This window comes from Bison bison, unplaced genomic scaffold (assembly GCF_000754665.1).
Source record: "Bison bison bison isolate TAMUID 2011002044 unplaced genomic scaffold, Bison_UMD1.0 scf7180017864135, whole genome shotgun sequence".
Lineage (NCBI taxonomy): Eukaryota > Metazoa > Chordata > Mammalia > Artiodactyla > Bovidae > Bison > Bison bison.
In genome coordinates this window covers 5,863,995-5,876,428 of record NW_011494707.1, presented here as the reverse complement: position 1 = coordinate 5,876,428, position 12,434 = coordinate 5,863,995, and the positions used below count along the sequence as shown (strand labels likewise).

General features: G+C 44.0%; 1 protein-coding gene across 4 annotated transcripts in view; it reads right to left on the bottom strand.

The window, feature by feature from the left end:
• Window positions 1-12,434, bottom strand: part of BFAR (bifunctional apoptosis regulator) — a 32,149-nt gene that overhangs the window by 16,163 nt on the left and 3,552 nt on the right. The window contains exons 2-4 of one of the 4 annotated variants that reach the window (XM_010839879.1): window positions 2,748-2,904; window positions 2,463-2,598; window positions 108-444 (exon numbers count right to left, since the gene is read on the bottom strand). In XM_010839879.1, coding sequence (XP_010838181.1) covers window positions 108-370 — 263 coding nt within the window. In that variant the 5' untranslated portion in view covers window positions 371-444; window positions 2,463-2,598; window positions 2,748-2,904. Of the gene's footprint in view, window positions 1-107; window positions 445-2,217; window positions 2,275-2,462; window positions 2,599-2,747; window positions 2,905-12,434 lie in introns of all 4 variants that reach the window. The other 3 variants (XM_010839880.1, XM_010839881.1, XM_010839878.1) reach the window with 3 other exon arrangements.

Here is a 12,434-nt window from a genome sequence, read left to right as displayed (position 1 = left end):
GAGGCAGTGGGCTCCACGTCTCTGGCCTTTCCAGACGTGGCTGCTCCCATTAAGAGAAACCACGCTGTACAAGCCCAGTGAGCTACCCGTACGGACTTGAGCATTACCTGAGGAGAATATTGACTTTGGGGAAACCTTCCCATTTTTCTCTGCATTCTGGACACTCTGTTTTCTTCGAAGAGGCCCACCACAGAGCTAGGCAGTGCCGGCAGAAGCTGTGCCCACAGTTCAAGGTGGTGGGGTTAACCAGGATGTCGTAACAGCAGTGGCAGGAGAATTCATTAATGGAAATCTGAGGGCTGGTGCTCTCGAGTGGCTCATTTTTCTCAAGGCTTGCTGCATCCAGATCATTCTGCGGAGACTCCTCCATCTCTTAGCAAATTCTGGAATCCATAGACTTAGAAAATTACAGACTCAGCAGACCGATGCAAGATGACATTAAATCTAGGGGAAAAAGAGAGACAAACAAGAGAAATAGGTCAAATAATTTAGCAGGTGTTTGAGATGACACATATTCTATTAAAGTTCTGATTTTTAAATGTGACAAACTTGGTTTCTAAAAATTTACATTTCGTAAACCACATAAACATCACTAAATTTTTCGACTTACTGTCACACTTTCGAAAATTAGGTAAAGCTAAAGAGTGCAAAGGAAAGTTCAATGGGCTTGGGTGGGGAGAGGCTGGAGAATTCTAGATCCTTCCCTGCTAACGTCCTTGGAAGATTTAATTTCTCTGGCCTCAGTTTTCTCAATGAAATCTGTGACATCCTTTCAATGTACAAACTTTAAATAAACCAGATTCTTGGCCCACTAAAATGTCTCGAGTTGGCAATAACAGATGCACTTCATATAAACAACAGATATTATCCAAACGAATCTGCCTTCCCCTGAGGTAATTATTTAACATCTGACTTCAGAGGCTCCCATAGGGACGGTACCTGGAAGAGAGGCCTGGTTTTCTGAGATGCCCTATGCCAGGCCTACTCGCCTGGGCCTAAACATCCCTCCTCTCTCCCCAGATCAACCCAAACATGCACATCCTGCCTACTGGATCCCGCTAGTTTGGTGTCACAGAAACATGCTAATGTCACTAATAAGCTAATGGCAAAGGACCATTCTCTTCTCATTCTTATCTGGGTCTTAAGGGATTTTTATTGAGAAGCAGTATGATGAGGGCATGGAGTTAGAAGTTCAACTCTCCATCTCTGGGACTAAGGTACCTGGGCTCTCCCAGCCGTATTTCCTCAACTTCACAGTGTCTTACGAGGGTTGTGCTGTGGTAAGCTGCTTCAGTCTTATCCCACACTTTGCAACCCCATGGACTGTAGCCCACCAGGCTCCTCTGTCCATGGGGTTCTCCAGGCAAGAATACTGGAGTGGGTTGCCATTTCCTTCTCCAGGGGATCTTTTCAACTTCAGAGACTGAATCCATGTCTCTTATGTCTCCTGCATTGGCAGGTGGGTTCTTTACCACTACTGCCATCTAGGAAGCCCTTGTGAGGGTTAGAGATGGTGAACTAGGGTGGTGGATGGTGTAAACAGGGGCGAAAGAAATTATTATTCATATTGCTACTGGAATTAGCATGCACAGACACTGGTGGGATGTTTCTCAATCTATTATTACAGGAAAGAAAGTAAGTTGCTGTCGATCACCCACACTGGTCTCACAGAGAAGGACTCTTCACAGGCACAGTGGTTGAGAACACAGGTCCCAGGGCTGGGCTGCCTGCGTTCTTACCCCGCTCTGCCCTCTGGATTTGAGTCTCAGGTCTCTCATCTATTAATAGGGGTGGTAATAGGGGCTTCCCTGGTGGCTCAGTGGTAAAGGATTGTCTGCAATGCAGGAGATGTAGGTTCGATCCTTGGGACAGGAAGATCCCCTAGAGAAGGAAATGGCAACTCAATCCAGGATTCTTGCCTGGGAAATTCCATGGACAGAGGAGCCAGGTGGGCTAAAATCCATGGGGTCACAGAGTCAGACACGACTTAGCAACTAAACAACAATAAACAACAATAGTGTTTAGCTCATTGGGAGGTTTTGAGAGTTAGGTAAGAGAATGCAATGGAAGTGCCTGGCATGCTGTAAGCAGACCTTAAATGCTAACAACTTCTCTGATTTTCAGGGAATTGTATCACTTTTTACAGGGCACAAATTTTAAATTAAGCATGATAACACTATTCTAAACAAGAAAATCTATAAACACAAGAATACAAACCATGGCCACTGTTTGGTGGTCTGCTGCCCGTCTGATCCGCTACAGCTTCCTGAATCCCTAAGAAACAATTCCATCCGAGAAGTACGCTCAGCAAATCAATGAGATGCACTGAAAGCTGCAATGCCTACAGTCAGCATTGGTCAACAGAAAGGGCCCAGTTCTTCTCCATGACAACGCCCAGCAACCAATGCTTCAAAAGTTGAACAAATTGCGCTACAAACTTCTATCTCATTGACCATATTCACCTGAGCTCTTGCCAACCGATTACGGCTTCTTCAAGCATCTCAACAACTTTTTGCAGGGAAAACGGTTCCACAAACCAGCAGGAGGCAAAAAATGCTTTCAAAGAGCTTGTCAAATCCTGAAGCACAGATTTTTATGCTATAGGAATAAACACAGTTATTGCTTGTTGGCAAAATTGGTGTTGATTGTAACGGTTCCTATTTTGATTAATAATGATGCATTTGAGCCTAGTTATAATGATTTAAAATTCACAACTTTAATTAAACCACAATTACGTTTGCACCAACCTAATGTTAGTAGGCTATGGTCTTTCCAGTAGTCATATATGGATGTGAGAGCTGGACCATAAAGGCAGAGAGCTGAAGAGTTGATGCTTTTGAACTGTGGTGTTGGAGAAGACTCTTGAGAGTCCCTTGGACAGCAAGGAGATCAAACCAGTCAATCCTAAAAGAAATCAACTGAGAATACCTTTTGGAAGAACTGATGCTGAAGCTGAACCTCCAATACTTTGGCCACCTGATGCAAACAGCTGACTCACTGGAAAAGACCCTGATGGAAAAACTGAGGGAAGCAGAGAGGGGAGTGACAGAGGATGAGATGGTTGGATGGCATCACTGATTTAATGGACATGAACTTGGGCAAACTCCACGAGATGGTGAGGAACAGGGAAGCCTGGCATGCTACAGTCCATGGGGTCGAGAAGAATTAGACATGACTTGGTGACAGAACAACATTAGTAGTTGCTTTGTTGGGTGGGAAGAGGATGATTTTTTTGGTTTTGGTTTTCTGTATTTACTAAGCTGTTCTTAATGAAAATGAGGTTATAACTGCAAAAATACAGAGAAAATCATAAAAATAAACATTTGCTAATTATTTGTATTTTTTAAAAAACTAACTGAATTTTATTTATTTTTGGCTGCACTGGGTCTGCATTGCTGTGTTTGGGCTTCTCCTAGCTGTGGCAAGAGAGGACTTCCTCGTGCAGTGTGCAGGCTTCTCCCTGTGCTGGCTTCTCTTGTTGCCAAGCTCAGGCTCAAGCTTGGCAGGTATTGTGAGTTTCAGTAGTTGAGGTTCACAGGCTCAAGCTGCCCTGTGGCATGTGGAATCTTCCCAAACCAAGATTGAACTGGTGTCCCCTGCATTGGCAGGCAGATTCTTAACCACTGGACAAGGAAGTCTTATCTGTATTTTTAAGAAACATTTAAACATTTTCTGCTTTCCTCTGGGAAGTCTCTTCAAATTACTTGAGAGAGCTCATATATACAGGTTTTCAGAGAAAGGAATCATGATTTTGTTAAAGCAATTCCTTTATTTGTCCAATACTAATTAAACAACTACCATGTGGACAGAGTTATCCCAGGAAATAATCACTGGACCATTTTGAGCTACTGAGCATCACCAAGGAGCTGGGCACTGGTGGGCACTTGAAGTGCATTCACGAGCACATCGACATTCACTGTCAGAGGCAGGATACAGAGGCTTCTGGTGAGGGCTGCACAGGGGTGAGAAGAGATGGGCCTGATCGGGGTGCTGTCCTTGGTGCTTCCTGGGGAGCAGTGAGTGACACACCTGGAGATACAGGTCTGATACAGAGTCCTGTGTTCCATGCCTGGTTCATGACAGGTGGGCAGATGAGGGCACATAAAGGTTCTGGAGGCAAATGAAATCAGTAAAGCTGTGCTTGAGGAGTGGGCTTCCCTGGTAGTCCAGCTGGTAAAGAATCCACCTGCAATGCAGGAGACCCTGGTTAGATTCCTGGGTCGGGCAGATCCGCTGGAGAAGGGAGAGGCCACTCGTTCCAGTGCTTGAGGATGATAAATCTCATCAGGAAGGTGGGCTGGGCTGGGACAAGGCAGAAGGGAGGTGCTGTTACTTCTGCGACTATGGTGACAAACATGAAAATGCAAAGACAGAGATCAATCTATGAAGAGATATTACAAGAGCTGTTTCTGAGCTTTGGTGACTAGAGAGAACGATCAAAGAGGTTGTCTAGGTTCTAGAACTGGGGAAGTAGGCGGGTCTGCTGATAGAAATGGGTCACGGCAGGGACTTCCCTCGTGGTCCTGTGGTTAACATTCTGCACTCCTGATGCAGAGGGCCCCGGTTCGATTCCTGGTCAGGGAACTAGATTCCACGTGCTCCAACTAAGAGCCTGCAACTAAAGCTCTGGCACAACTGAATAAATAATTAAAAAAAAAAAAATGAGTCCCTGTAAACTAATGGGGCCCAGCTTGAAAAGAAGGTAAGTCGAATTTTGGAAAAGTTGAGTTTGAGGTGATGACAAAATTTCTGCCTAGTGAGCATGGGGAGATATGAAACTGTGGTTGTGAGGTTAGGGTGAGGCCAAGTGTATGGATCTCGAAGTCATTTGAAATGGCAACATATATGGAAATAAATTTCTCCAACCTTTTAAAACTAGAATGTACCAATAATTCTTAGTTTATCAGATCTGAAAGTTATTTCTCATGAGAGAAAATAAGGTAACAAAAGTGTATTTTAAAAGTCATGTTTGGAAAAGCTGAAGTGGCCACTAACTCTGTTTTTTAATTGTCTTCAACAAACTAGAAACTGCACGGACTTTGATTACTTCTTAGGAATTCTGCTCATTTCATTTTACCCTAAATTGAAAAACTGCAAGTTAACAGAGAAAGGGTGCACAACTTAACTGAATTCAACTGATCTTTTCTGCTATTTTTATATAAGTATTTGGATTTTTTTCCATTAAAGAAAGCAACAGGAAAGCAAAAGGAGGAAAGCGCCTCCTAGGTGATGAAAATGTAGCTTAGATACTAAAGTTCCAAGCTGTGGCCTTTTGACTTGGATAAACACACCCTCATGCACTGCAAAGGCCTCTTTTGAGGATGTTTATGACGATTCTCTACCAACTCGGCAGACACAGCAAGGGGCTTGAACTGAGAGCAGCTTTGCTGGCTGAGTTCCTTCACGGGGAAGCGTGTGTTAGACGCACCCACAGCCTGCTGCTCTTCCTGTCGCGGTCTCAGAGGAGTCTGGGGCATGTGGTTAGGACAGGGCGAGAAGCATTCCAGCCCCACTCCCAGTGCCCTGCCCATACGGAGACACTTAGGTTTGTGCTTAATCACTGCACGACAAGACCAGTGTTGATTACCTTGCTCAAAACGAATGGGAAAAATGCCTGAGTTGGAAAAGCCTGCAAAACTGCAAACAGAGACAAGTTAAAAACAACTGCCTGGATACCACAGAATTGAAGACCTCTGCTCTGAGTCACTCTGAAGAGCTGCGGTTTCTGACAGTTGAAGCTGGCTCTTCAGCTGACGTCTGTGTCGGTTCTTCAGGGGGTCAGGGCACACTCTGAAATCATGGGCCAAGTTTGTGTTTGTCTACACAAGTGTTTTCCTGAAGAAAATCTAGGTTTTTATTTACTCTCTTGGGGCTTCTCGGGTAGCACTAGGGGAAAAGAACCCTCCTGCCAGTGCAGGAGACATGGGTTCCATCCTTGGGTCAGGAAGATCCCCTGGAGAAGGAAATGGCAACCCACTCTAGTAGTGTCTGGAGGGCTACAGTCCATGGGGTCGAAGAGTCAGATATGACTGTAGCGACTCAGCATGCATACATAGCATGCAAAGCGGACCTTATCTGGACCAAGATCCAGATAAGGCTAAGAACCACTGATTATCCAGAGAGATAAGGGCTTTATTAATGTAACCCCCGCTGCTCCCCAGTGACCCAGCATTCCTGTCAAGAGCAGCCATCCTCCTCGACCTGGCAGTTTCAACAGTGGCACCATCTGTTCTTTTTTTTCTTCCGGCCGCAGAGCATGTGGGATGGCCAGGGATCGAATCTGTACTGGAAGTGCAGAGTCTTAACCACTGGACCACCGAGTCCCAACATCTAGTCTTCAGACAGGCAATTTTCACGAGGTGCTTCTCTTTCTCCTTCCCCTTCCCCACTTTCTATTGAATTTGATGCCAGCATTTAAAACAATCTGATGTCAAAGAAAAATCCAGATTCCTGGCTGCTTCTGAAAATTCAGAAGATCTGGCAACCCTAGGCGCTCCTTTTGTGTGTTAAGAATCCACTGAAGCTGTGTATCTGAGCAGCTGCCCGCTTCAGAGGGAGCTGCAATCGTCACCCAGCTGGTTTCCTTACGTCCATCAGCTGCCAGATTTCAGTTGATATTTGTGTTTTTCATAACTTGTTCCGTAAGGTGCTGCCTTCTGGGTCCAGCATGAGAGTGTGACATTTCTAGGCTGACTGGCCTTTTAGGCTAGAAAGCTTCTGGAGATCTATGGGCTTATAATTTTTCTCTTTCTCTGCTGTTGGGTGGTTACTTATTGCAGGAAGGTGGTTACTTATGAGGTTTTCCTCACATTTTTCTACGTTACCCCTTCTATTCTGCTTTAGACTCAGAGGTGCAGGAGATTCCGTGTGTGAATGGCTGTGCATGAGGGCAGGCTGCTAAGTCGCGTCAGTCGTGTCCGACTCTGTGCGACCCCATAGACAGAAGCCCACCAGGCTCCTCTGTCCCCAGGATTCTCCAGGCAAGAGCACTGGAGTGGGTTGCCATTTCCTTCTCCAATGCATGAAAGTGAGAAGTGAAAGTGAAGTTGCTCAGTCGTGTCTGACTCTTAGCGGCTCCATGGACTGTAGCCTACCAGGCTCCTCTGCCCATGGGATTTCCCAGGCAAGAGTACTGGAGTGGGGTGCCACTGCCTTCTCCGATGAGGGCAGGGGTCAAGTTTAAAAATCCTAAGCTGGCTTTATTCTCATTATATCCTCACAGACCTAGCACCTATTTATCAAATATTTCAGTAGAGGCCTTTAAAACACTTAATTTTTTGGAGGTCTTACCTATTCCTGGTTCTGAGGGACAGAGTAATACACCTCAGTTTTAAAATCAGAAGACAGATTCTGATTCCCGGCTTCACTACCAGCCATGAGATCAAAGGCAAATTATTCATCCTCCCCAAGGCTCACATCACCAGACATAAGCAAAGGGGTTACTGCTGCTGATCAAACAGGACTGGCCTCAGAATTAAGAGGACAGCACACAGGAAGCGCTCATGGTCCCGTCTTCTGCATCACGTTCCAGCGGGTGACATGTGTCAATCCATACAAGTGAAGAATTGCTGAGGTGGTGGCTTTCCCGCCCATGCCATATAACCAACTTACTCTACCATGTAACTTGTATTTATTAAAATGACCACACGTGCTTTTATTGCAAGAGACATGGATGTTTTTTAAATTTTATATTACGTTTTTGGCTGCATCTCACAGCATGTGGGATCTTAGTTCCCCAATGAGGGATTGAACCTGTGCCCTCCGCAGTGGAAGCACCCAGTCCTAACCACTGGCATGCCCGGGAATTCTCTACCCTGTAACTTTTTAACACCTGGAGAGACACGACTTCCTGAGTAGCACACCATCTCTAAAGTTGCCATGTCAAGAAATGGCATAAAATCTTAGAAAGCATTAATATGTGAAATATGACATGAATATAAGCACATGAACCAACTGCACAGCTGACATTTTCTAAAATGTTCATGGGTGAGGTCTGTTGGCACAACGGATAGGAAACGATAGCTAGAAGATAATCATCACAAGATATCTATCACCCCAAAGCTATGCATGTTCTCCCCAAGAAATACCTAACTGACAGGGTGCAACTGTCTGAAAATCCATGGTGGGAGAAAAAGAGCTGGGACACATATAATGTCCCAACGATTCTATGATTCTACGTAACTAAAGACCCTGGAATCAATTTGGCTATTCCATCCCTGGAAGGCAAGTTGTTTGCCAAGTGCTTATCTATGGATTTATCCAGAGGCCTACTCTCCAGGAGGAAGCAGGGGCCCTGCCATAGCCTGCTTCATTCTTCAGTCCCTCAACTCACACTTAAGAAAATTAATATAATGACTTTTATTGAGTTTATTGAAGTAGAATGCATTAATTTTCAGTTTAAGAATTTTTATACCTTAGCTTCTAAAGACCTCACTATGTGATGACTGTTAATTCTTCAGAAAGCGAAATTATCAAGCTGCTTAGTTCAGTGAAATTATGGTTCTACTTCTTCACTCAACAAAACACTGGCTGTGACCATAATACATACCGAACATTTTAGGAATAAGTCTTTGAAGAGCTAATGTATTGGGATTCCAGCCTGAAAAATGTGATCTCAACTATTTCTTAGCAGAGATGTTGGCTGCAAGAATACAATGATTTTGGCTTTAGATTGGTCTCTAGTTAGGTTATTTCTCCCCATTACATACTGCCCAACAACAGAGAATAATGACGATTGCCAATATTGATTGAGCCCTTATATAATGTGAGAGGTATAATAATCTTACGGGATAATTATTACTATCATCTCCATTTTACTGACGAGAAACTGGAGACCTAACTGGTATAGGACAGAGTCCGGTTTTTGTTTTGTTTTTTCAAACAACACAAATTTCTTTTCTTTCTTACTTTTTCTGTTTTTTGGCTGCACGGTGGAGCATGTGGGATCCTAGCTCCCCGACCAGGGATCAAACCCATGCCTCCTGCAGTGGAAGCCAGGGAATTCCAGGTCAGGTTTTAAATCACAGTCTCATGTAAAGCCTGTCCTCGTACACTACGCCAGTCTAAGCCACAACATAGAGGCGCCCCTGTGAAGCTGACAAATTCAAACCAGAATCTGACACTGCTACATTTCGGAATGAGAACTGCAGCTTGAGGCTGTTAGGGTGACCATGCTCTTCCACCGAGGAGATAAACAAGCAGAAATATTTACGAGAAGTAGGGGTGACGGTGTTTGGGTGTACCTCATTTCTGGCACCCCAAGTCCACCCCTAGGGACACCACTTAGACAGTAGCAGAACACTACAGAAATTATCAAATGTCCAAAGACCAAACACACCCATTTCTAGTAATTATGAGATACACAGAAATGAGTCCAAATGTAAGCAAAGCAAAGATCAGAAGTGGCAATAAAAAGAGAATGTGGTAAATACTTCTTGCAGGTAGTGGAAACTGGCTTTCATTAACATAAAAGAACTTCCAGGCTCTTATTGTATAAAACTCTGTGTTTTTACAACTTCAAAGAGACAGACTTTCTTTCTCAACAGGGTCAGGAATCACTAGAGCAAAGGTAGCCAGCCAGCTCATGGGTTAGGTCTGTTGGTACAACTGATAGAAAACAACTGCTAGGAAATAATTATCACAAGATATCTATCACCCCAACCGTACGTATATTCTCCCAAAGAAATACCTAACTAACAGGGTACAACTGTCTGAAAATCCATGGGGAAAAAAGAAGACCTGGGACACATATACTGTCCCAATGATTCTATGTAACTGGACACTGACTTGCTGCCCACGCTCAGAGGCCCTGTGATTTACTGCTCTGGAGTGCTGCTGTGCAAGACAAGAGCACACAGCAAAGGGTCTGTGTGCCTTATCTTGTGTGAAACACTGGTGACGCCTAATAATTTAGAAAGTGATCAAAAACTACTGGTGGTCACCACTAACCCATACCTTAGCTACTAGTTTTTAAACTATCCCATTATGACTCATGCATTTCTAAACTCATGAATCCTTTTCAGGTTTTGCACACTGCTGCTTGAGCAACCTGTGCCTCTCCAACCAGATCCTGAGCTCTTGAAGGTCAGGAACCAAGTCAGAGAATTCTGTCATTGTACCTGAGAGTGACTGGCACAAAGCTGAGTCCTAGTTATTTGGAGCTGAGAATAGAACCCACAAACCTTTGATTTCTATCATAGAAATTTCTTAGAACCTCTGTCGGAATCACCCCAGAAATTTGGTAAATTCAAACAAAGATATCTGGCAGAGAGGACCAGGAATCCTCCTTTTAAAGAAGCCCCTTAGAATATTCTTTACCAAAAAAAAAAAGTTATTTTTAATTGAAGGATAATTGCTTTACAATATTGTGTTGGTTTCTGCCATACATCAACATTAATCAACCATAGATTACGTATGTTCCCTCCTTCTTAAACCTCCCCCCCACTTCTCACCCTATCCTGCCCCTCTAGGTTGTCACAGATCTTACGTACATGGATGTTTGGGAACTGAGAGCTGTTACATACAAATAAACACTTACAATCCTAAGTATATGTTTCACACAAGGTGAGGCAAGACAGTAACGAAATCAAGCTTAAATAACATTTCCAACTTCATTTCCTCCCCTCTCAATCCTTCCTCTCACCACAGTCCCAATCACCCTCCTGGAGCAAAATCCTGATCAAGTCCTTCCTTTACTCAAAACCTTCCCAACCATGAGAGTATAAACCCCACAGTCATTAAGGATCTTTATGGCCCAGCTGCAATCAACAGAACTTTTTAACTAAGAGCACGGACTCTGGTGCCAGAATGACTGCATTCAAATCCCAATGATTCCAATTATTAGGTTGTGTTAACCTCGGCAAGTTACTTAACCTGTCTGTGCCTCAGTTTCTTAATCCGTAAAATGGGGATATGGGTAGTACCTGCCTGATAGGGTTGTTGACAGGATTAAATGAATTAATGCACGCACAGCACTCAGAATAGTGCCTGGCATACAGTAAGTGCAGTTAAGTGTTCGTTTTTACTATTTTCCTGACCACCTCCTGCTACTCACCTACTCATAGGTTATACTCTAGTCCCACCTGCTAATTCCTGCCCTTTCCCCACATTGTTCTATCTGTAACACAGATACACACCATCTCTGGGTCAAAAGTGTCCAACTGACAAGACCCAAATCAACCATCACTTGAAAATCTTTAATGACTAACCTTCCTCATAGCTCAAATTAATCCTTCCTGCCTCTGTGCACTAATGTAACTTTCATTTGTGCATGTTTTCTCATCTCCTAGGCTACGATTTCCCTGGAGATGTTAGTATAATTGAAATAGTACCATTTTAAGAGTGACACAGTCCATCTATCTCCTCTGAGCCTCTATTTCCCATTTCTAAGTTCAGGATAGTAACAATTCCTTTGAAGGAAGCTTAAATGACTGATTTCTATCTACAGATAGTCCGAAAATCTGCTGTGTGATTGATTGGCATTAGCAATTATTAATAGTGGTGTTTATTTAGTGCCAGCTAGGTAGCCACCAGGGTGGCTCAGAGGTTAAAGTGTCTGCCTGCAATGCGGGAGACCTGGGTTCGATCCCTGGGTCAGGAAGATTCCCTGGAGAAGGAAATGGCAGCTCACTCCAGTATTCCTGCCTGGAGAATCCCATGGACAGAGGAGCCTGGTGGGCTACAGTCCATGGGGTCGCAAAAAGTCGGACACGACTGAACGACTTCACTCACTCAGGTAAGTAGTACCTGTGCCAAATACCAGAACTTCAAAAAAACAACAATAACAACAACTGCCCTGGAGCAGCACAATTTTCCCATCAAGTTTATAGAGATATGCAGGGAAACACTGAGCACATGGGTTTGTATATCCCTAGGCGGGCTTGTTTATAAGCCAGCTGTGACAAAAACAAACCCAACCCAACCCAACCCACAAGTGCATTCTTGCGGGTCAGCTCTGGGACGTGCTCCAGGAGAGGGAGGTAGTAAAACTCCTTCCCATTGGCATTGAAGCAGGGCAAAGACTAATAGAGTTTTGCCAAGAAAATGCACTGGTCATAACAAACACCCTCTTCCAACAACACAAGAGAAGACTCTATACATGGACATCACCAGATGGTCAACACCGAAATCAGACTGATTATATTCTTTGCAGCCAAAGATGGAGAAGCTCTATACAGTCAGCAGAAACAAGACCAGGAGCTCACTGTGGCTCAGACCATGAACTCCTTATTGCCAAATTCAGACTGAAATTGAAGAAAGTAGGGAAAACCACTAGACCATTCAGGTATGACCTAAATCAAATCCCCTATGATTATACAGTGGAAGTGAGAAATAGATTTAAGGGCCTAAATCTGATAGATAGAGTGCCTGATGAACTATGGAATGAGGTTTGTGACATTGTACAGGAGACAGGGATCAAGACCATTCCCATGGCA